Below are 25546 nucleotides of genomic sequence, written 5' to 3' on the forward strand. Positions count from 1 at the left end.
GTTAATTCTACCTCATATCCTGCAAGACATAAATGGATTATGACTTGAGTGCTTGTATATTATTACTCACTGATTAATTAAACCGGCCAGACATGTCTATAGTGGCCTCAATTAAATTTCTTCACTGATCTCATCTCATACTTCTAAAAGCGTGTCATTTTGTGTTCTTGGACTGCAAATGAAAGTTGTGTTTTTTTTTTTTGTAGTTTTTTTTTTAAATTGATCAGTCTTGTGTTTATCTGAACCATTGATTAAAAACTATATAATGTTTGTCAAATAATATAAGGCAGTAGAAGTTTATAGTGCTTTCCTGTTTAACATAAACTCTGAGTTTTTTGTATGTTATTTTCAAAATTGTTGTTGCTTTAGTTCATGGTTTCCTTTTTTGATGCTGCACATTTGTACCCAAATATTCTGTGCTGAAGCAGTTTAATAGGATGTATCTTACAGTGCTAGTTAATTGAATATTAATCATCTTCACTGATTAGCTATCAGGGGGAACTGGTGGGTCTATAATTGGCATAATTTGAAAGAGAAGGTCAATACATTAAAGTTTAATCTCTGGCATTTTTCATTAACGATGACATGCTGGGTGTTCATAGGGAGAAACAATTTCCCTTCCATTTAGAGAAATATCAAGTTTAAAATAATTGCTTCTGTTGATCCATTTGACATTGTTCTTCTCACTGTGTCCCTTTCTTGTTTTTCTCTTGGTTTCTGTTTGCAGTTTGTGAAGTTTGCCAACATCGAGGAGGACACTCCCTCATATCACCGTAGTTACGATTTCTTTGTGTCACGCTTTAGTGAGATGTGCCACTCCAGCTTTGAGGATCCAGACATCCGCACCAAGTGAGAAACTGGAGTCCACTATACACATACAGTTGAACATACAGAGCATTTCAGGGCTAGGAATCACAAGAGGACTCATGATATAATGTATAATCATGATATTTGAGCCACGATGCGATTCAATCAAAATTTTTAAAGACTTAAGATATGCTGTAAAATACTGTTTTACCTTTGACTGCAATTTTCTCTGTTTTATTTACTTACATGCAGTCTTATCACCTTTTGGAAAAATATCACTGTTTTGAATACTGAATATGTTATTAATGTGAATCATGCAGAGTTTTACTTTTGGAAAGTTAAGGGGTAAGGTTAATTTTGTTATATTTAGATTTTTTTCCTTTAATGGCTTTCAAAAGGTGGTCACAAAAACGTTAGCGGGTATAAAATGTCATTGTATCAACTAACATTTAGTTTTTATCTAAAGTATATGTAGAACACATTGATTTCAGTGGATCAATGTGATCACATTGATTTTCAGTGGATTGCATAGTTGTTGAGCACAATGAACTAAGTAAATCCACTGGAGTTACCCCTGCATATAAGATTCAAAGTGCACTAGAATTTCATTTTAAAACCACTAAAATTTTCTCCCAGGAACGATTCTGCTATAGGGGATTGGTTTCTGAACTTGTCACTTGTTTCACTGCTCATGAAATTTCATGCCTGTATTTAATAGTTGTTTGTGCCGATCTCACTTAAGTCTTTTTTTTAGTAAAGCAAATCAAAATGGTTGGAAAAAACAGTTGAAAAAACTCCTTCAACAATTACACATTAGCATATGCTTTTAAAATTGCAGATGAATTTGAGCCTCTCTGTATTGCTATTTTTCACCCAAAGTATTGTGATACTGTGATGTATTGATTTTTTTTTCTCAAACCCATAAGAGTAGATATACAACTATGAAAATGATTGAAACTAGAACTGCATAATATGGACAAAGTACCACATTATGTTTGTGTTGCTTTCATATTGCAGTAGCAATATGTCTTAAACATTGAACAGCAGTATTTTTAACCTAAATTTTGTGTGTTCGGTCATTTGAATGCCTTGGTTCTTCCAAAGACCTAGAGAACATCTGTGATTAGTCAGGATGCTTACAGCACACCATAAAACATTCAGGGTTCAGTTTATTGCTTATTTGCATATTGCAGTATCAGTATTGCACAGGCCAATTTCAGTCATGTTTAACAAACAGTATAAGCCCAGGGGGAAACTGTTTATTACTTGCTTACTAGTTAATGAAGCTGGATCTGAATTACTTCATCTGATCATTGACATGTCTTATGTATAAATGTATAAGTATAAACTTCTCCTTGTCTTAGGATCCGTATGGCTGGTATAAAAGGACTACAGGGAGTAGTGAGGAAGACAGTCAACGATGAACTGCAGGCTAATATCTGGGACCCTCAGCACATGGATAAGATTGTTCCCTCTCTGCTCTTCAACCTGCAGTCTGGAGAAGGCACAGAGAGGTGAGAACATCCACCTATTGTATGTTCAGATCTTAGCTCTGTTCTCCACACTCACACTTTATAAGTCATATAAGTCCTCTGCATCAACAGAAATTCAAAGACCAGACTAACCTCATTTACGGAGCTATGTTTTGATCAAAATGTAATATTTAAACCGCCTTCCTTGGAATTCCCTGGTCTATAATTTGGAGGATTATTCAAGCTGCTAAAGAGCTACAATCTTATTCATTGATTCATCACATCCTGGCAAATTGACTGCCGTTTGAAACTTTAGTCTGAGTAGATTTACCTCTAATGACAGCACTGTCAGATCAGTGTCTTCGCGCAGCAAAGCTAAGCTGGCATTGCTGACACTCTACATATCCTACCCTCTGCTCCCAAATGCACTAGAGGTCTGCACGGGCATGAAATTGAAACCTGAAACCAACCGGAACCTGCTCACACACGCTAACAGAGATAGATTGCAGCAGATGTGGCTGATTGATAGAACATGTAATGCTCAGATAAACTGGTATTTTATACATGAACAGTATTTATTATCAGTATAGTTTTGTGGCTAGTACTAGTAAATATTAACTTTTAAACTTGTATACCTCCCACCCTTACTTCTAGTTAGATAGTTATATATTGCTTAAGTATACATGGAAAGCAGGAATCTATCTGTAGCTGCAGTCAGTCCTCCTGTGATTCAGAACTGATGGAGTGGGCTAAAGGAGTTTGCTGGTAATCAGGCATGGTTTCTCTTCCTCTCTTTTCTTCTGCTGTGATTCCCTGTTGATGTGACCCCAGACAGGCATAATTATGGTACTGGAAGAGACGTTAATTACTCCTATCTGCTCTTTGGTATGTGCTAATTGGCTCTTAGTGCAAGTGGCAGGTTATTATTAACCCCCCAGCCTACCTCACCCGGTTATCATGGGAGCAGAGGATACGTAAAAGTGAGAGTTCATTCTGTTCCGTGTCTTTTGATGAGAACATTTTAGACTTTATTTTGTCTTTCTACAGCTACTCATTTCAGTTGACAGTCCACTAGGATGCAACCAGATGCTTCGTTTTTATCGTTGGTGGTAGAAGTGGGAAATATGGCAATATTTCATTGTTACTGTAATAAATTTTTATTGTGATAAACAATACGCTTTTCTTGGCATATCGTGGACATTGTCAGTACTTAAAGAATGCTAACAAACTTCCAATTTCGTTACAAAATAAGGATAATTATTCCTCTTTAATTGAATTTTAGTACAGTATGTAAAAGATGGAATAAAAATATTTTAGCAAGAGTTTTTGATTGCAATTTTTAAATATGGCACTGTTATTCCGTTGTAAATGTGTGTCAAAGTATTGTGATACGTATTGTTTATTGTAAAATGTCATAGTATACTATAAGGCTAAAAGTATTTGGACCCTCCTCCTAATCATTGAGTTCAGGTGTTTCAGCCACATGCATTATAAAGTATGAATATGAAATCAAGCACATAGCCATGCAGTCTCCATAGACAGTAAATTATTGGAAATGGCAGTAAAATAAGTCATACTGAGGAGCTTGGTCTTTTTAAATGTAGTACTGTCGTAGGATGCCACCTTTGCCACAAATTTTTGTGAAATTTCTGTGCTGCTAGATCTGCCCCGGTCATCTGTAAGTACTCTTGTTGTGAAACTGAAGCATATAGGAGCAACAGCAGCTCGGCCACGAAGCAGTAGATCACACAAACTCACAGAGTGGGGCTGCCAGGAGCAACTGCACACAAGTTGAAGATCACCATGTGTGATGCCAGGTGTCAGCTGGAGTGGTGTAAAGCATGCCACCACTAAACTCTGGAGTTCTTTGATGAATCATGCTTCTTTATCTGGCGGTCTGATGGACGAATCAGGGTTTGACGAATGCCAGCAGAACTCTACCTACCAGAACGCATGGAGCCAGCAGTAAAGTTTGGTGGAGGAGGTATAATGGTCTAGGGTTGTTTTTCAGGGTTTGGGCTCAGAACCTTAGCTCCAGTGAAAGGTAACGTTAATGCTACAGCAAACAAAGACATTTTAGACAATTATACGCTTCCAACTGTGGCAACAGTTTGAGGAAGGCCCTTTCCTGTTCCAGCATAACTGTTCCCCTGCGCACAAAGCGAGTTCCATAAAGACATGGTTTGTTGAGTTTGGTATGGAGCAACTCCAGTGGCCTGCACAGATGCCTGACCTCAACCCCATTGAACACCTTTGGAATGAACTGGAATGTCAGTTGCGAGCCAAGACTTCTTGTCCAGCATCAGTGCCTGACCTCACAAATGCTCATTTGACTAAATAGGCACAAATTTCCACAGACAGTTTCCAGAGTCTTCCCAGAAGAGTGGAGGCTGTTAAAGCCAAAGGTGGCCCAACTCAATATTAACGTCTGCCCAGGTGTTTCCTGCCTTTTGCCCAGTGATCGCTGGGATAGGCTCCAACACCCTCAGCAACCCGCAAGGATAAGTGGCTTAGAAGATGGATGGATGATTTTGGAATGTGATGTCCAGTAAGCTCATGTAGGTGTGATGGCCAGGTGTCCACATACTTTATCATGATATGATATTTTGCCACATCACCCACCCCTAATTGACAGTGTTTTCGATGCTATGAGACCCTTTTTACAGAGGATACGGCTTTCAGTTTTACAGTGATATAGTTTAAAACGTGCTTTGAAAATTCCTTTATAATCCTATATTAAAATTGTTATATTGTAGGTGTCACTGTCCAGTCCATTTTTGTATTTTTGTTTAGAAATTGATCAATCCATCATTAAAATAATTGATAAATTACTCAGTTAAATAGTAATGAATGTTTTTTTTTTTCAATATTGTTTGATGCTGTGTTGAAATTGAATCATTGCAGACACTGTTTCAGATGTTTTAGGCACTATACAGCTATAGATACACATAGAGCTTTGTGTTATGCTAATAATACAGACTCATAACAGCATCCTAACAGAATTCTCAAACTACAGAGCTTGTGCAGGTAACTGCTGTAGCGCTTTAAAAGAGCTTCAGCTAAAAAAACTGCCAGCAAATCCAGTGTCAAACAGCTGTGTAAAGGAAGCAGTGTGAGCGCAGGAAGTCAAGGTGTGAGCAGGGACCAGAATAGTGTGATTAATAAATGATGACAGAGCCTGCGATACCCTCTGCACTTTGTCATACACGTACCAAATGGAATGCACAGTCCGAACACCATGTGGAACCTGCATTGGAAGACTTTCCTATTCAAAAGCTTTAGTTAAACTCCCAATTCTGTCTTAGCATTTAAATAGCACAGTTGATATATCCCCTTTTTCTTTCTGTGTCGTATATTGCCCTGTCATAAAACCTCGTAAAAACAAAGAAGGTTTTATGACAACACCGTATTTCAGTGTGGTTCAATGTCAAAATGAAAAGTCTTGCACTTTACAATCGACCTGAAAGTCCAAGTGTTCTTTGTTTCTCTTTTTCATTTATTTGTGTGTGCGCACAGCCGTTCTCCCTCTCCGCTGCAGGCCAGCGAGAAGGAGAAGGAAAGTCCAGCTGAGCTCACAGAGCGCTGTTTTCGGGAGCTGCTCGGCCGTGCTGCCTATGGCAACATCAAGAACGCTGTCACCCCCGTGCTTATGTAAGAAACCATCTGCATCAGTGAGCCATTCACTCCTTAGGCCTCAGCCTTCGCATTTAATTATCAGCGTTTAACCTGGTGCTGCTGCATCCAGAGCTTTGTCTTTGTCTCTTCACATGTAGATATGTCAGTGTTGTTGGGCTTTGTAGTTCTGTTAAGCAAAGCAGCAGGAAACTAGGAAAAACAAACTCTTTGCTTATCGCTCGCTTTCTTGCTCTGTCTGCTTTTCTTCTAGGCACCTTGATAATCACTGTCTGTGGGAGGGAAAATCATTTGCAGTGCGCTGCTTTAAGATCATCATGTATTCTATTCAGGTGAGGTGTCTTTCTTCAAGAAAATGTCTTTATATTAGATTTGCAATTTCCGCATTCTGGTGCTTACATGTGTCAGAAAAACTCAGAACATAATCATGATCCTGAATTTTAATGACCAATTCTGTTTTTTTTTTTGTTTTTTTTTCCTCAACCCGAAGCTCACATTGTGTTGGTTAAATGAATGCATGAAACACACAAGACCTGATGTTCACACAGGCTCTCATATTCTATCTGTTTCTCTTTCTCCAGTCACAGCACTCTCACCTGGTTATCCAGCAGCTTTTGGGTCACCTGGATGCTAACAGTAAGACATCAGCCACAGTGCGTGCTGGGATAGTGGAAGTTCTCTTGGAGGCAGCTGCTATAGCAGCAAGCGGCTCTGTTGGTGAGTTCATACAGCGTTTTTTTGATACATTTGGCCTAGACACTAGGCAGTTTTTACATCAATTGCTTAAATAATTCCTTAAAGGTGATTCCACTCCTATCCCCATAGAATGCCATTCAGTGGAAAAAGTATACACATTGTATACCAACCCCTTCGCTGATGGAGACAAAAATGTAATGAATTTGTCAGCACGCTTGTTCAGAAAAGGCATTGCAGGAGTTGTTTTAAGAGGGGAATTTCTTCCCTACTTTTTGCCTAACTCAGTTGTTGATTATGAGCAAAGAAAGTCAGAGTGGTCTGACGTGAAATGATTTGTTCATTGTAATAGAACTTGCTAACTGAGATTTCTTTACAGTGGTGGTGATTGGAAGTATAGCCATTTTATCTACTATTTTAAACTACCTGTGAACCTACACGTGTCTTCTGAGTTTTTATATGTAATGTTGAATATTATAAAATAGTAGTCAATTTGAAAAAATGTTTTATTTGCCTGTTACCTGATTTACCTGACAACATCCTGCACGTATCTCTCCATTAATGAATTAAAAAGTGTTTTAGGCCAAAAGCCTATCTAAAAATACTATCATTAGACAACATCTCAGGCGCTAGGCAGCGTATTCATAACCATTTCATGCAACAACTTTCTGTGAAGCAGCTTTTAGACGCATTCAACTGTTAAGACTTCTGGTTCCTATCACCACCACTGTAAACAATTCTGACTTGAGAGGTTTGTCTAGAGTGTTGCATTTGCACATTTCAGTATTTTTTATTTTTGACTGTTGGCATAGCAGAAGTGAATGTCCTGTGTTTGACACTACATACTATCAGAACTGTTTGATGCAGTGATGCCCCAGGGGTTCAGTGGGTGACAGAAAAGTGGGACAGCAACTTCAGCCCTCATTAAATGGACAGCCACTTGCTCAGCCTGGTGTCTCTGAACTATTTAGGGCTACAGCCATGCACAGTTGACAAAGGGCTATCAAAACTGCTCAAGAGAGAACCTCACGCCTGTGTGCCACAAGTAAATTTGTGTAAAGCAGGAGTTGTTGGAAAAAACAAGTGAAGCTGCAGACCTGTATGTGTTGCATTTCCCTCACACTTTGTAATTGTCATTTATTATCATTAAGCATGCTCGTGTATTCACTGAGCTGCTTCCTGCAGGATGTAGAATGAAAACTGTTTTTCTCCATTCCTTCTGTAACTGCCACTGCTTGTCCACTAGAGGGAAGCATGACTATTGACATCCAGCATAATCTACTCTTCTTTAGACTTTTTTTGAGTCATTTATTTTATGAATACATGTTTTATTTTTTATTTTTTTGGTTACATGTAGTGTCTTGTGAAAGTATTCAACCACCCTTGAAAGCCATCAACTTTCTACTGCCAAATAACTTACTTTTAGTTTGAATATTGGAGTTCACAATATAAATAATATTTAATAAATACATATGATTTCTGTAATTCAGAAAATATTCAAAACCTCCCAGGGAGTTGAATTATTAGAATTAAATTTTTTGTGATGTTATATGGGAAGTGCTTGCTATTCTGATGGGTAATGAAATAAATGAAAGGGTAGTATCTGGCTTTTGCACAGTCCAATGTCTTTGATGTTATTATAAATAAGTATGTAATGTAAGCACAAATACACAAACAGTAAAACAGCAGTTTCTGCTATTTGATTGATTGATGAACATCTGACCTCTCTGTGTGTGTGTGTGTGTGTGTGTGTGTGTGTGTGTGTGTGTAGGCCCCACTGTGCTGGAGGTGTTTAACACTCTGCTGAGGCAGCTGAAGCTCAGTGTGGACTACGCGCTTACCGGCTCTTATGACTGCACTACCATGGGCACCAGGACCATCAAAGAGCATGAAGAGAGGCAGCTCCAGGAAGCTGTCATCAAGACCATAGGTGAGTGGGTCTCACTGTATGTGTGGTTGTGGTTGTCGGTGTGTCAGAGAATGCGTCTATTGCCCGACTCTCTTTTGTGCTGTGAAATAGGCTGAACTTGCTTGGTCTTGTTTTATAACTGTGCTTTTTCTCTGACTGTTTGTACCTTTAGGGTCCTTTGCCAACACTCTGCCTACGTATCAGCGCTCGGAGGTCATGCTCTTCATTATGGGGAAGATTCCGATTCCAGGCATGCACCTAACACCGCCACCCACAGGCTCTGGGTAGGTACTACAGCCTCTGGAGCATCCACAAACCTTTACAACAGTGGAGTTCATTTATTGGTTCTGGAGGGCAAAAGTCCAGTGCAGTTTGGTGTTTTCCCTGCTGATGCACCTACTAAACTCGACAGTTAACAGATGAGTTGAATCAGGTGTGTGCCGAAAAAATGTGTTCACTCTAGCCCTCAAGGAAAATCATTCTGTATGTATAGTGATTAGGGGTGCGGGAAAAAATCGATTCTTAGATGCATCTCGATGCGGATGTGCATGATTCTGAATCGATTCATTCAACGTCAAAAATCGATTTTCTAAATATTTAATTTATAATGTAATGTTGACGGAACGCAAAGGGCGGAACTTGGAAGTGCGGAAGTGCAGCGCCCGGACAGTCTGTGGCGGCACATAACAAAAACACTACTGGATGAGCGAGAAATCCGACCGGCTCCCTCTGCATTAAAAGCCAGGTTAGGTCAGGAGTCACAACACAAATGATAAGAAGAGCCATTATGACCTTTCAACAAAATCAAACCACCTTGGGAGCCACAACATTTAATGTCCAGTATGTCTTAGTATGTGTTAATGTCCTAGTTTAGGCTAAACAATATAAACGAAAACGCGGACTCTGCTCTGCTTTAAGCTTTAGCTTTAGCCGCTTTTCTTCCATCTCCGCCAGAAAACTTTTCCTCAAAAGTTGAATAGTTTCTTGTAAAATGTCTTTCAGCTTTCGGCTGTTTTACGAGGCTGAAGTCGCTTCTAATTCGCCAGCTTCTTGCTGAACTTTCCTGTTCCACCTTAAATTCTGACTGAGGCACCGACGGTAAATGCGGCACCATTTAAGGTGGAACGGGAAAATTAGAAAGAGAAGCGACTTCATCTTCACCACTTCTTAGTGTTTGACAGTCTCTGGTTGCAAATTTAACGTATCACGAAACCAAATGCGCTGCTTATAAATGCGACTAAGTCCATTCATCTCCAAATGTTCATCTGTCTTTCTCTTTTCCTTTTTTGTTCGCTACTAGCCAGGCGAAACCTCGTTGCTAGGTGACCTGCAGTCTGCATGCCAGTTCTCAGTCGCTTTCGCGCTATGTTGCACACGTCCCGTCTTGAAGATATTTTACTGACACAGCGACCCCCATCCCCCGTCTCTACCATGAGGCCAAAACCGAAGTTATAAAATCACTAAAGAAAATGGGTAGGACCGCTGTAATGTGCTGCGTGGTCATCCATTACCACTGGATCTTATTTCACCCTAGCAGCGCATTTTATCGCAGATGAGTGGCAGCAGCGTCTCCAAACAAGAGCAGTGAATGAGAGCCTTCCAGTTCACTTGCCACATCACTTCCATTTGTTTTATTAATAAAAGATATTGGACATAAATGCATTATGGATCATTACAGATACTTAGCTTTAAAAGTACCAAGTCCTCAGACAGTAAGAAAATAGAAATCATGTCTAGAAAAAAAAGAGGCATCGAGATGCATCGATAATCATTTTATAATCGCATCTCAGCCCTCTGAATCGTAATCGAATCGACTCGTGAGGTGCCTAGAGATTCCCACCCCTAATAGTGATGTATTAATGTTATACAATAGCAAAGCCGAGCGTAGTACCTTTACCATTAGAAGTCTGTAAACTTCTATAACAAGTAAAATTATTGTCTCTCTTACTAGTTTGGGAATATGCTATAGATCAAAGGTCATCAAATACAGACATTTGATCTAGTTTAACAGGCCACATTTGATGACCTTTGATCTATAGATGAGTAAAAAGGTGATTTGTGCTGTTTGCAGAAATTATAACTTATGTGTTGGGTATATTAAAAAAAACAGTGCACTGGTGTGCACTGATTATTGGAAGGTGTCAATGTAAAAACTCTGTTTTTCAGGTCTGAAGCTGACAGGATGATCCAGGTCATGTTGTTGAAATCTCTGAGACAGGTACTGTATCTCTAGAGTCTTTCATTACAAAGACACAATTAAAATATGTGACAACAGAACTCATCAAAGAGGTGCAAAATATATCACACTTTAGCCATTATTGACAATATCTGTGGTTTCAGCCCTCCATGAATCTGGCAGTGTGTAGTTTTTACAGTCTGACCAAAATGATTGTAGAGCAACTTCAGTCCATCTTATACAGCAGTTAGTTCTGACAGCACAGTTTGAGCACCACTTGCAAAGGAATGCCTGCTTTGTAGCTAAATTAATCAAAAATGAATGCCTTTGATAATTTCTGCAAGGTAGTATTTGACCTGCGGTCTGTTAAGTCAAACCTGTGATTGTCCCTAAGCAAGCTTAGGCAGCTGTGAAGGAACAACTAAACACACTGGAATTAGCCAAAAACCAACAGAATTCAAGATGGCTATGAAATGCTATAAAGAGTGGCTGGAACAAAATGACATTCAGGTTAATCTGGCTAATACTGATGTTTTGTAATAAAGAGAGTGGCTTCCTCTAACTGGGATTTGTAATAGGCTTATGAGAAAGCCATGTCCTTTATTACACTCTATGCACTTGTTAGACAGCCTCTGCCAAAAGTGCCAGTAATCTGCACTTCTAAATTGTGTTCATTTGTGTTTTGGGCTGATTTTAATCTTGAAAAAATGTAGTTTTTTACAATCTGACAGTAATAATTGTGCTTGAGTGCTTATAATCCAGGATGAATCTGCAGTGTGCATGTAGTTATTACAATCTGAATGCAGTGAATGTGCATAGTTTTTAGTCTGACAGTGATAATTAACGTTCAGTGGATGTTTGTAGTTATTACAGTTCAACAGTGAAAAATGTGGAGTGAATGATCTCATCTTAATAATTTTATAATTGGCTGAACCTGGTGTTCTGTCAGTAATAGAAATCCTGTCCAATCTAATTTTCTAATAGAGTAACAAAGCCTGTTGATAGACAGAGCCATGTGGTGTGTTGTTATTGTTATTGAGTGTGACCTGTCCTACAACACTGATGTGAACATTTGGACTATTACTTTTCACTCAGAAATTTGGAGAGGAATTACACAGATACTTTATTCTGTAGAAATTGGAGAGTCAAAGCCCACAGATTATTGACACAACCTCCTCCAGTTACATTAATCCAGTTTAAATAGGGTTAAGATGGTCTTTCTTGAATTATTCCAAGAATTCAGTAAAAGGCCTCACATTCCTTCTCTGTCTATAGGTGACGAGTGGCTTCCAGAGCACGAACATGTTGACTGCTCTACCCAGCTCGTTCCTGGACCCACTGCTGTCCTTCGCCCTACTGGAGGACGCACACATCCGCCTGCTTGTCCTTGAAATCCTTGTCAGCCTCATTGATCGCCATGACAACCTCCCCAAGTTCTCCACCATCAGGTTTGTATGCGCAACAGTAAAGATATAAATAATACTCAGTTTGAGAAGTGTACTTAAAAGAGGGTTCTGTTAAAATAATCAGATCAGTGATTTTAGTGTAGTAGCACTGAAGTGGTTTCCTCTGCCCCTCTGTAGTATCATCCCGGACATTTCAGTGCTCAAACTCAAAATGGAGAAGTGCTCCCGTCAAGACAACCTCTTCATGAAGAAGGTACTTCCCTCTCTCTCTTTTCTCTCTCTTTTTCTTTCAAAAATGACTATTTTTGAGTCAGTCATTTGATTTGAATGTACTTAATTGTTGTAGTTTACGTTAAACACACCAGATGGTGTGTAATAAGGTTTTGCTCTGTAAGGGCAGATGTGAATCCTGGTCCTTTGTGTGTTTTGCAGCATGCTCAGCAGCTGTACAGGCACATCTACCTGTCGTGTAAGGAGCAGAGCAGTGTGCAGCCACACTTTGAGATGCTCTACTCACTCCTTGCTCTCATCAGCATGGAGCTTGCAAACGAAGAGGTGGTGGTGGACCTTATCCGCCTGGCTCTGGCCCTGCAGGTCAGAGAGACATGTTATTATGCCTGCCTGAATTGCTAAGAAGTCATATTGGGTGGTGGTGGGGGGTGGGAGTGTTCAGAAGTGCATGTTTTGTTTTTTTTGTGCTCTTTCCTAATTGTTTCCAGTGGGAGAGGCGGTTTTTGTTTGCTAGGAAAAAAAAACAAAAAGCAAAGCCCTTTCAGGATAAATACAATGTGAACTCGCCTTCAGTTGCATGAATGGTCACTTTTGCAAAAATCATGTGTCACATCTGGGGTAAAGTTACATTGCATTACTGACCAGTAAAGCTGACTTAAGCTGTTCGTAACCCTACCTGCTCTCCCTGTGGGTCACAAATTTGATAAAATTGCAAGAAACAGCTATTACTAAGAGCAGGGACCATAACGATTTCATATTCAGTTTAAGTAGAAATTTGATTTAGAAATTAGGGATGCACAGTGATATCAGAATCATATAGGTATTTGCTGGTATTTTCTTTTTGTAAAAAAATCATGGTTTTATTTGCTGTGTTAGTTGAAGGCTGATTATTTAAACACAACCAATCAGCACCAATCAATACTTTTCTCCTATCAGTCATAAAACGCTTTCTCTCTGCCAGAGGACATATTTACATGCTTGTAAATAACATAGGCTATAGTGCGTCGTTCTGAGCCAAAAGCTTTAGAAACATCTCTAAATCATCATTCTTTGTGCGCATAGTATTTAATTGTGTTTTAATAAAGCTAAAGCCATGTATTTGCTTTTAAGGGTAAAACTGACCTGAGAGACAGGTTGAAAAAGGATCTTTTGACGGCTAATCTCTACATAATTTTCTTACTGACGGGACATAATTTCCCCTACGAACAGGCACTGAGTTGGTTCTCCAGGAAACCTAGGAAAATTCGATGTGCAGATAAACAGAGCCATATTTGCCAACTCACCACGGTGCCCACCTTCTTGGTGTTATTAATATTTGTCTGTATCTGACATACCTACATAGTCTTGTAAATGACCCCCAGTATCCCTAGCGACATATCAACCAGTATATTTCAAATCTGTGGGAAACACTAAATGTGCCCAGTGATGCGGGGTTAATGGGCTAAAATCTTTGTTGTATTAATTTTACTGCATTTGTAAATGTATGAAGTGTACACTTTTCTGTAATGTTAATCTATGTAGATTTAGGCCTAACATTGTACAATTTCTGTACTTCATGAAGGTTAATCTGTCAGCAGATATGTATGTGAAAAAGGTTGTCCCGCAATTGTTATCAGTGCATCCCTGATGTAAATATAATAAAATACATACATATATATATTATATTAAAAAATAAATGCAAATACAATACAGTATAATACACATACATACTGAAATCTTAAACCCATGGTTATAGTTCGGTTCTTTTTGTGCAGGATTTGGCTCTTGCCAGTGAGGAGACGTTGCGTGTGTACAACCGCTGTGCTGTTCACGCCCTCTCCGCTGCCTACCTCAACCTCATCTGCCAACTCACCACTGTGCCCACCTTCTGCCAGCACGTCCATGAGGTCAGTGCTACACAAGAACACAGCACCTTTCTGGTCTGTGTGCATCTCTGTGATCAGTACTTCATTCATTTCCTCATAAGAGTTGATGTATTTGCTGTTGCTTGCAGGTGATAGAGATGAGGCAAAAGAAGTCCCCGTTTCTCTTGCCTGAGGATGTCTTCATTGAAAATCCTAAGTAAGTCCTGCCAGAAACCTTTGAATGTGTGTTTATTTTATTTTATTGTTTAAAAAGTTTAACTTAAAGAGAACTGAAAAAAAAACTGAAAATAAACTGAAAATAAAACTGCATGTTAACTGTGTTCTCTGTAGAGGATGTGTTGACTTATTTTCACTTACAAAATCAACAAAACATGTCATTTGACTAATTGTGTCTAAACTTTTTTGCATATGATTGTATATGAAAATTAAGCTCTAGAAACTAATGTCCACTTATTCAGATTACTGCTGTTTAGTTCTGCCTATTCACACTGAAGTTATAAGAAATGTTTTAGCCCTACCTGCTTTTTGTATGAATCTCAGTACAGGGGGGCCAATCAGAACAGAGATTATTTACATATGTCAGCCTTAAAGACACAGTAACACAACCAGTTTGTTTAAATCTAATACATAAAGAGAGGTTGGAAAACAGTCATGTAAAAATGAATTATGGCCAGAACATTGTTAGTGGAAAAGAATTCATTATGAGAAATTTGTAGGATATGGCCCCTTTAAAGAGCTAGCAGACCATGGCTTTGGGAACTGAGGAGACCGACTTCTGTATTTTTGAAAGTGATAGGTTTTCCCATCCTTACTTGACATAGGATTTAAACAGTTCAGAGTCTCCTTTGTTGTACTTTTCATTTCATAATCTACCAAATGTTTTCAAAGGGTAACATTTCTAGACTGCCGGCAGGCCAGTTCAGTACCTGGACTCTTTTACTACGGACCAGAACTGTTGTAATACGTGCAGAGTATGGTTTGCCTATTTGAAATAAGCAAGATGTTCCCTGAAAAAGACATCATCTCGTTGTCAGCATGTTGCTCCAAAACCTGTATTTATCGTTCAGTATTACTGTTGCCTTCACAGATGTTTCAGTCACCCTTGCCATTTGCACTAAAGCACCCCAAACGCTGATAACAAGCTGGATGGTCGCTCTGCTGTTAAACCAGGAAGATTTCCAAGAATTTCACATTTTTGCATCGGACCACAGTTCACTTTTCCACTTTGCCTCAGTCCATCCTAAATGAGCCTGGGCCCAGAGAAAGTGGCAGTGTTCCTTTATCCTGTTTATATATGGTTTCTTCTTTGCATAGTAGAGTTTCAACTTGCATTTGTGAATGCAGCGGCAGACTGTGTTCACAGACAGTGGTTTTCGGGAAGTGCTCCTGAGCCCATGCAGTGATTTCAACGATAGAACCATATCTGTTTTTTTTGCAACGTCACCAGAGGGCTCAAAAATCACGGCCAGCCTTATTGGTTTTATGATATTATGTACCGTAGATGATGAAATCCCCAAGTTCTTTAGTGTTTTACATTGAAAAACATTATTCTTAAATTGTTGCACTGCAACAATTTGCCTGCACAGTCTTTCACAGTAGTAAACCCCTTCCCATCTTTACTTCTGGAATTCAGCCTCTCTTTTTATACCCAGTCATGGAAACAAGGCTGTATACTATAAGAACCTTGAGACATGCATGTTCACATGTGTGCACATATTACTGTTGTGTCAGAATAGTTACAACCATTACAGAGATCTATGGTCCACTCGTTCACCTCAGCTTAGAAAAAAAAATAATTGTCCTTAGTTCTGCTGTGAGTCATGAATGGAAGTATTGATCTGCGGAAAAATGGTTAAATAAAACTCTATTCCTAGAACCATAGATGAAGGTTAACTCAGTCTTCATGCCGTTTGTCATTTCATTTTAATGAGAGTGCTGGCTTTGGACAATAGTTTATGAAGGACACAACCTTGTTATTGGTGACAATAAGATGTATGTCTTTCTTTGTTATTTTATCTCTTGTGTTCATGTGGTAGGATCCCTGAGATCCTGGAGAAGCCAGAAGGAGAAATGTTGTTCCAGCAGGTTAAAATCACCGAAGTGCTGGGAGGCTGTGGTTATAACACAGAGAGACTGGCCACACCTTATATACCTCAGTTTACAGGTATAAGCCCCTTACTTGGAAATTGCAAATCACAGCTGTGCCATGCCAGCATGAGCTGTGGGCAGGTTTCTACTTGGCTGGTTGTTTAATTGAAAACTCTGCTTAAAGTATCACAGTAAGTTAATTGGCTGCTAGAAATGGCACTGATATCTAGTATTGGTGTGGTAACAGGAGAAAATGCAGAAGAAAAAATAATGGATCCAATTTGATTTGGAAACAAGTTATGCGTACAAGTATGTACTAGATTACAATTAAGTTATGTTCTTTTATGAAATGAAGTGAATACAAAAGTTGCAGGTGTTCACTATGTTGGTCACAAAGAATATTGTTTAAGCGGTTTGAGCATGATACTTCTAGACAGCCATCTTATGTGACTTACTTCAGTTGAGAATATCTCATGTAAATACTTAGTAAGGCCTGGCTTTTACCAGTCTGATAGGTATTGGATTTAGTCGGTACTTAAAGTTTCAGCATTTATCGTAAAAGAAAGATGTTATTGTGCTATTTCTATTGCTATTATAGTTTTAGATTCCTCAGTATTTTTTTTGCATCAGAAGGTGACAAGCAGTTTCGGTGCCAACTGAAGTTTATTGTAGTTGTTGTCCTTTTTCTTCAGATGAAGACCGGCTGTCAAAGAGAAAGAGTGTTGGAGAAACAATCTCCCTGCAGGTGGAGGTGGAGTCCAGAAACAGTCCTGAGAAAGAGGAGGTAAGATAATCATACACAAAAAAATCGTCTCACACTTTCACTTACTGCCTAACTAATGTTGTGGTTTTACCCTCTCCTACAGAGAACACCAGCTGAGGAAATCACATTTGAGGCACTGAAGAATGCCATAGGTGAGTGCCTACAAGAAGTTACCAGGCCAGTTCACATTTTAGGTCCAAGTGATTCACAACAGAGAACAGCACCTAACAAACCTCATTGATGAATGCTGCAAATAGCTCAATCTTTGACAGATGCAGAATGTACTAATAAGTTGCACTGCATTTCTATAGTGAGTTCTTACTCAGGTTGTTTTTAGCTACTCATTATTGAGTCGTTATTTCACTCAAGTAACAATATTAGTATGAGTTTAAGGCATTATACCTCTTCAGTTTAGTGTGTATGGGAACGCTAAGCCAGCTTCTGTGTGCCTGTGTTCTACAGTGGACAGTGTGGGGATGGAGGAGCAGGAGAGAGAGCGGAGGAGACAAGTGGTGGAGAAGTTCCAAAAGGCTCCATTCGAGGAGATAGCTGCCCACTGTGGTGCAAGAGTGAGTGTGCTTTTTGGACTCATACTCCTGTATTCAGGTAAATGTGTTCCAGTCCAGCACTAATGTAGTTTTGTTTTCCTCAGGCTACAATGCTGCAGAGCAAACTCAGTCAAATCTTTGAAATCACAATCAGGTGGGTTTTACCATCATGTTATTTCATCATACACACGTATACAGATGGTTGACAAAAGGAAAAAACAGTGTCTTGGTATGATGTGGGCCACCTCAAGCTTCCAGAACATGTTTTCATACCCCTTTGGAATAGAGTAGGGTTCTGATGACTCCAAAGGTCATAGCATATGATTTACATAATTTCCATACACATCAAACCATTTGGTGACCTCTCATGCCCTGAGAAAAGAGGGCATTGTCATCCTGAAAGAGACCACTACCATTTGTACCATTAGGAATCAGAATTGCTTTATTTTGCCCAGTTTGTTACACACACAAGGAATTTGCCATGGTCAGTGCACACTTGACATGTAACATACTGAGCAGACTACACAAGCACACAGACTAACACATTTTAAATAAGGGACAAATAAAATACAAATGCAATAAATAGAATGAAGAAAAAAAATGTTGTGTGATAGGATAAACGTGATCAGTCATAATGACTTAACATTGATTGCAGTGACCCTTCCCTCTAAAGAGAAAAGTGGACCCAAACCATGTCAGCAAAATGCCCCCCACAGTATAACAGAGCCTAAAGACCCCCCCACTGTCAGGCTCAAGCATTCAGTCCTGTTTGATTCTCTTGGTGTATGTCACAGAAGCACTCATCCACTTGTGGAAAATATGGCAAAGGGTGACTCCTCTGACCATGTGACTTTTTTCCTCATCTCTGTAGACCAGTGCCTGTGGCTTTTACACCACAGAACTATAACATCCCTCTCTGTGTAGTTGTGGATGGACTGTTCTTGCTGAGTCTGATCACATCGTACATTGACATTCTCAGTCACCTGAGGAACAATTGCTCTTCTGTTTTTTTCTTTCGCACTGGAGCACAAGCATCATGACCGTCGAATGTGCACTTTCGACCATGATTTCTTTGTTTACTGATGTCTTTCTCATAGATCTAAATACAGAAGTCACTTTAGTCACTGTTCCTATTGAAACATTAGCTGGCTGAGCAGTCTTTGTGTCTGCAGCTCCTATCATCCGTGCCCCAATAATTAATCTAACGTCACGTAAATCCTTTCCTCTTGCCATCTGGAGCTAAAATTAAGGTCAACTAGGTCTCAGCATTTTTATACATGCCACAGCGTGTTAGTTTGCTGCTAGATTGTATCATGCAGCACAAAGAACCTTTGAAGATTAGTTCTAAGTCGCCGGTTCTTCCTTTTATTTGTCAAATTAAATGATAGTATTTGCTAAAGCAATATGCTGCAATAGGCCATAGTGTTTTTACCATGCTTAAGAGACATTGTTAGGCATACTAACAACACAATACAGTAACAACAAAATACAATGATGAAAAACACTCAATAATGGTTCAATAATAGTTCAATAATAACTACATTTATTATTAATAATTATGGCAATAAACAATTCTCCAGCTTAGCAATGCAGTTTGTTAACAGTAGGCTGTGGTAAAATAATAACTGTCCATTTTATTAAATCATCCATATAAATGTCTTTGATTATCTTGGCTCTCTTCTTATCTCTGCAGGCCCCCACCAAGTCCATCTGGGACCATCACAGCAGGCTATGGTCAAACACAGAGTCGCTCTGTTCCTGTGTATGAAATGAAATTTCCAGACCTGTGTGTGTACTAGCACCACAGCCTCCGAGCAGCCGGGAGGGAAAGAGAGAGTTTGAGGATGGAGCGTAGAGTCTGTATTATCTTTCATCACTAAGACGTACAGAGAGCACTACATGAAGCACTTCATCTCTTGACTACCAGAGGCAATGCACATGGCAATTTGCACTGTGACTACTGACGAAGAAATGACGACAGAATGAAATCAGACTCTAAACTCATTCAGAAGAATAAGGCCTTCTAGGCACAGTTAGCTCATTACTGCTCTCCTGCTGTGAACAGTTGTGTCTGCTCGGCGTTTTAAGAATGTTTTAAGGCTGGTATCATCTGAAGGGTATTTTAGCGTTGTTTGCCATGTTTTAAGAATTCTGTTTTGTGTATTGAGGATGGCCAGAGATATTTTTTGTAAGTACTTGTGCTTTGCCAATCCTCCAGTGCCAACTTTTTTTTTTAACAGTTAATTAAAATAGTTCATTCGGTTGCATCTTATTAGAACAGGCTTACAAAGAGATTTTATCCAGTCACTTTTGCTAAATGTAAAGCTTCTTTGAGTTATTTTACCTATTACTTTTTTTAATATGTTTGTCTATATTGGTGCTAATTTTATTCCATTCTTTTTTCTGTTTTATAAGTATAAAGTTTACTGACATTCGTTTTGTTTGAATTATATTGGAAAAGCCAGCTTGTTGCTGAGCATGCACAAATGTGCTTTACTGTGTAAATACATTGTTACAGCAAGCATCTGCCTGGTAGACAGATTTTGAACTGCGGTCATTCTGAGAATATTCTCCACTGGCTGTGATGAATATTCTGGAGGTGATAGCCATTTTCTTGTGATGTTCACAGTTGTTTTTGAAGATGATAACATTTATGTGATAACTCATTTTAAAGACAGAAAGGGACAACTAAATATCTGGAATTCTGGCGTCTCTCAATCAGAATTTGCAGATAGATAGTCTGATCAAAATAAATTTAGTGAGCACTTTCCATTATTCAGCTGTGTGTACTCAAATGCTATAAGTATTTTCATTTAATTTGTCTAGTTTGTGCTTCTTTTAGGTTAAATGAGGCCTGTTTTCTGGATTCAGTTGAGACATGTTCATATACTAGAATTCAGTTGCACTTGATAATGCTTATGTTTTTTTAGAAAAGGCTGTAATGTAGTAGAGGTCTAGGTTTGGACTGCGTCTCCATAAGCTGTTTTAAGTTATTACCCTCCCCCCTCCACAGTTACAGCCTTATTCAAAGGTTTTGGCACCCCAGTGAAATTACGTGTTTTGTTAATTTTATAATTGAAAATAAGGAAACTTTCAGCGCTTTTTTACGAGTTTTAGTGCACGGTTTTTATTTACTTGTTTAACATATTGGAAAAAAATAAAACATAAAATGTGGCATCTGCCCAGATTTTTGCACAAGGCACATTCTGGGCCAGTTTTCCAGAAATGGATTAAGCCTAGTCTTGGGCTAAATTGCAGTGCCAGTGGTGAATCACCATTGGAAATTCTATTTAATCCAGGCTTATCCTTAATCTGGTTCTGGGAAACCAGCCGTTTGTTTTTTTTCTTCCAAAATGTTAAAACTATACTATATAAGATTTGAAGACCTCTCTGGAGAAAATGTGTAATTGCATTTGTAACGTTAGTTGCATTTGTAACGTTAGACCCGTTCCACGAGCAGATGAATCCGATGATGCGCGTTGAAAGAGTGCTCAAAGAGAACTCAGTCAAAACTTAGTGAAGGTTGTGTCTTCCGAGGATGTGAGTGAATCATCTACTAATGTCATCATACATTCATTGGTATGATGTTGATTTTGCATTTGAGAGCTAAACATGGAGCTAGACCGTCTTTTTAAGTCTGTGCATGTGATGTTAATATGTGAAGACGTATGACGTGGTCTGAAAACCTTCTGACCTGACGGCTCTGACGTTTAAATTATTTCTGCAGGCTTTACTTGGCGACTCCTAGCAGAGCACGAACACTATTTTGTAGCATGTTTTTTTTCTCCTGACTGAGGTACTCAGTTTTCACAAGAAGATCTTACATAGTGCAAATAAACAGAATGCACATTATGTGCAAAAATTTGCAGGAATGTGATTTTGTAGAGGATGTGTACTTATTTTCACTTAGAAATTTGACAAAACATGAAAGTTGACCAGGAGCGCTGAAACTTAAACATAAGACTGGTAAACCATGGTAAACTGCTTCATTGGCCCTTGCTTTTAGTCTTGGCCAAGTGAGCATAAGCAGTGTTCATTTTTATATATATAGCATACAGTTACATTAGCTACATGTACGCATATGAATATACAGTATATGCAAACAATGTAAATGACTATGAAAACAAAGTTAGTTTTAGATTGCACTGATTTTATTCGGAGAGTTTTCTAACATTGAACTAGATTAGATAAAACCTTGCGTGAATGTGTGCGTGCACGCACCCATGAAGAACTAACCAGCATGAAATGACTATCATCACAGAATTTACAAGTTATATTTTCACAATCTAGATATCTAGGGGACAGATTAAGATATAAGACCATGTTGATAAGGTATTTGTTGCAGAATAAGCCTTGTGATTGTAGCTTTGCCACATTCATCCCCTCGGGTGCTCTCACAGCAGGACCCTGTCCCCAATGTGTCATCCAAGTCACATAAAGGCCTTCAGTACATGTTTTAGATGTTGTGGCTAATCAGAGAACATGAACTTTACATTTGATTTTTGGTGTTCCTTACAGTGGCTTCATCTTCTGTGATAGGAACACATGGACCACAGAAGACCAGTGGTCCCATCTTCTTTTTTTATTGTGTTGTTTGTCAGTGATGGTGGTCTTGAGGCCTGCAGTACTGTGCTGTAATCAGCTGAGGGGATTCTCTAATCTGTGTTGAAGTATATTGTTGCTTTGTTTGATAGAAATGTGCTTTTTAACTTTTATTTTTAAATCCAAAATGTGTCATTAAGACAAATACAAGTTACGTGTATGATTGCGTGAGTGTTTAAACAACGTAATGGGGGTGTAACTGTCTTGTGCCATTAAGTGGCAGTCGTGTCAACGTAGATTTTTTTGTCTCTGGATAATTTTTATGGCTTTTAGGTTTACAGTCTTTTCAGAACCTTTGAATTGAAGCCAGGTTTGCAAATGTCTTTAAATGAGCTAATGGGTCTGTCTGTAGGTGGTGTGTCCTCACATAGAATTCGAAACACAACATATAATTAATATATTCAGTAAGTTTACTTTAAAGCCATGATTCATCTGCTGTTTGATTCTATGCTTTTCAAAGATGTTCGTTTTTCAACCTTTTTTAAAGACAAACTGTTGAGACCCACAATTAATGTGCAGTAAAGCCCTGTTATATAAACACTAAGAAGTATTTTCCCCCCAGACAATAAGCAAGCAAATACTGGATCGTTTCTCGTGTGGGTTTTCTTTTTATCAAGATATGAGTCAGTCAAAGCGTCCTTCGCTAGAAAAGTTTCAAGGACCAACATTAATGCTGGCATTAGCATTCTTTACGCTTAAATCAGCAAGCATTTATTATTATTAACCTTCTGTATTGAGTTCTCCATTTTAAGTCTGCCTGCTGTAAATGTTCCCCACTACATCAGTATGTCCTGTTCTGCTCATGTTGCTCATGTACAGTGGAGTAGTTCAGTAATTATTTGTGGTAGAAGTGTGTGATATGCTCAAGTCATCAATGTAAGGCAGCTTTTCAACAGAACAAAATGCCTTGTGTGCATTTTAACTGTCAGCTTCTGTTTAAAATGGATAAGCTTGTACACATTATAACTGACTTTGTTTTTACATGTCAGCTGTACAAATAGTCATTAAATCGTACATTCAGTAATGAGTAGTGTTTACATTTGGGGTGTGGGGGGGGGCATGCTCAGAGTTGGTGCTGAGTGCTGTTGAGTCTTTTCGTAAACTGTGATATGAGATTAAAGGGGACTTCCACCACTTTTTCAAAATTTCTGCATAATTCAGTGGTTGAGATGTATCCAGAGGCATTCAGAGCGGTTTGTTGTGAAACAGTTCACTGTAGAGAAACTTATAGACTCTGATTTCTTTACAGTGGTGGTAACAGAAACCAGAGGTTGCAATGTCTACAAATATAGCCACTTTATTTACTGTCTAAAGCCACCAGTGAACATACACGTGTCTTCTGAGATGTTATATGTAATGTTGATGATATTAAAATAGTGGTAACCCTGAAAAAGTAGCTTTTCTTTGGGGACTGCTTTGCCTTCCAATGCCTCGCGTGTACCTCTTCACCGTGAATTTTCTTTTAGAAAGTTTTTTTAGTAAAAAGTTTTATCTAAAAACTATTGTAAATTAGTGTCTCAGACTTAAAGCAGCGTATTTATAACCATTTTATGTGACTTGTCTGTGAAGGAGCTTTTACAGACATTAACCTCTTCAGACATCTGGTTCCTATCACCACTACTGTGAAAGTTTCTCTAGGACTGAGCATCAAACCACCCTGAATGACTTTACATCTTAACCTTTGAATTATGCAGAAATTTTGAAAAATGGATGGAATTAGCCTTTAGTCAATGTGACTCAGAAATCATAACACATTTTCCTCTTGTTCTATAATGTATTTCTGAGTTAAACTCTGTATCAGGGAGGCAGGTGGGAGGGGGAGGTGAAACATGATATTATTGATCAATATTATTTTTCCTCACCTGCTAATACACTGTAAAAAGTAGCTGGTCAGATCTACCTAAAAAAATTACTTCATGTGGTAACAAGCAAATGAACTTAAAGAAACTACAGTGATTGAAAGAATCGTTCATTCCAAGTATTTATTAAGGTTGAATAAAACTAGGTAATTTACTTGTTACCACATGAAGTAATTTTTTAGGTAGATCTGATGAGCCACCTTTCACAGTGTACACAGTGACAATCAAAAATCTGAACATGTCTTCAAGACAGGCAAAAGTCATTACATTTCCATCAAAGATTGCTGGAAAATAAGATTTGAAAATGATATAGTAGTAAAAAAGGTTAATTATGGTGTAATTTTGACTTAAATACTGAGTTGGTGTTCTTTTCAGAACAATGTACAATGTCAAGCTTGTAACAATAGAAGAACCCTTTTTGATGCTTTATAGAACCATCTACACCGCAGTCTCCATCAATCTGAGGAACAAAAATCATGCAGCGTTCATTGTTTAATATAGAACCATTTTCTTGACTGAAGAACCCTTAAAGAATCATCTTTGTACCGATGAAATTGAATTCCTTGATGAATCGGGCAATTCGCTATATCACATCGTAATTCTGTGAAAATCAACCATTGTTAGCCACTTAACCAGATTTAAAGTTTTCAGTCCGGAGCAGCTGGACGTTATCTTGTTTCTCTTTGCACGAGACTGAATTTGGCTTATTTGGTTTCTTGTTTGAATTTTCCATTACACCTTAAACGAGGGAGCCGTTACCCAAAGTACTGTACATTAGCGAGAATGCCAGTGCCGCGCCTTTTAAGGTGGAACGGAAAACTTGAATAAGAAGCAGGCAAAAGCTCCATGTTATCTTCCACAACGTTCTGTGAAAAAATACTGTTGAGTGTTGTTTTTTGTTTTCGATTTAGCTGCAGCCCTAATCATGAAGATGTAGAGCTGTGTTTTATTTCTCGCGCTAATCAAACTCAACACACCTATCAGTCACAATGTGCCTTTAACCCCTTTACAATAAAACACGGAGTCTAAGAGTCGATTCCGAGCTTTTCGACTCTGAGTCACTGGCCATGAGTCATCGCTGACTTCCAGGCGTGCTGGAGTCGAAGAATCGACTCTTTTGGAATCGAATCCCCATCACGAAAGCAGATAAGCTAGGTTAGCTAACATTGTGCGCACCAGAGCGGTAGGTTGCCGAGAAGTTGTGAAAAAGTCGTGTTTGCTGGTACATTACGACCAAAACAGACATAAACTATAAAGGTGAGTTAAAATGAATGTGTTTATCTTGGCAAATGATTTTTAATAGCAGAGATTGCTATTATTATTTAGGCCATAAACACTGTTTCACCGCCACCACGAGACAAAATGAAAACAGCTAAGCTAACTTAAGCTAGCTAAGCTAACTAGTTAACCTAAGGTAGCTGTCGCCTTGCTAACACAAGTTAGCTAACTTAACTAGATAAAAGAGAAAGCTAAATAATGCAGTTCAGTTTTTAG

At 38.7% G+C, this 25546-nt stretch overlaps 1 protein-coding gene across 2 annotated transcripts in view; it reads left to right on the plus strand.

Moving 5' to 3' along the window:
- Positions 1-23217, plus strand: part of efr3bb (EFR3 homolog Bb (S. cerevisiae)) — a 44783-nt gene extending 21566 nt beyond the window's left edge. For both annotated transcript variants that reach the window (XM_036582038.1, XM_036582039.1), the window contains 19 exons: positions 728-849; positions 2172-2321; positions 5796-5930; positions 6166-6244; positions 6494-6629; positions 8377-8535; positions 8687-8798; positions 10681-10732; positions 11966-12138; positions 12274-12349; positions 12529-12690; positions 14082-14213; positions 14321-14388; positions 16229-16356; positions 16973-17064; positions 17147-17195; positions 17506-17612; positions 17696-17745; positions 19285-23217. In XM_036582038.1, the coding sequence (XP_036437931.1) occupies positions 728-849; positions 2172-2321; positions 5796-5930; positions 6166-6244; positions 6494-6629; positions 8377-8535; positions 8687-8798; positions 10681-10732; positions 11966-12138; positions 12274-12349; positions 12529-12690; positions 14082-14213; positions 14321-14388; positions 16229-16356; positions 16973-17064; positions 17147-17195; positions 17506-17612; positions 17696-17745; positions 19285-19390 (2088 nt within the window). In that variant the 3' untranslated portion in view covers positions 19391-23217. The remainder of the gene's footprint in view (positions 1-727; positions 850-2171; positions 2322-5795; positions 5931-6165; positions 6245-6493; positions 6630-8376; positions 8536-8686; positions 8799-10680; positions 10733-11965; positions 12139-12273; positions 12350-12528; positions 12691-14081; positions 14214-14320; positions 14389-16228; positions 16357-16972; positions 17065-17146; positions 17196-17505; positions 17613-17695; positions 17746-19284) is intronic.
- Positions 23218-25546: the final 2329 nt, after the last annotated feature.

This window comes from Colossoma macropomum, unplaced genomic scaffold (genome assembly GCF_904425465.1).
Source record: "Colossoma macropomum unplaced genomic scaffold, Colossoma_macropomum, whole genome shotgun sequence".
NCBI classification, from domain to species: Eukaryota; Metazoa; Chordata; class Actinopteri; order Characiformes; family Serrasalmidae; genus Colossoma; species Colossoma macropomum.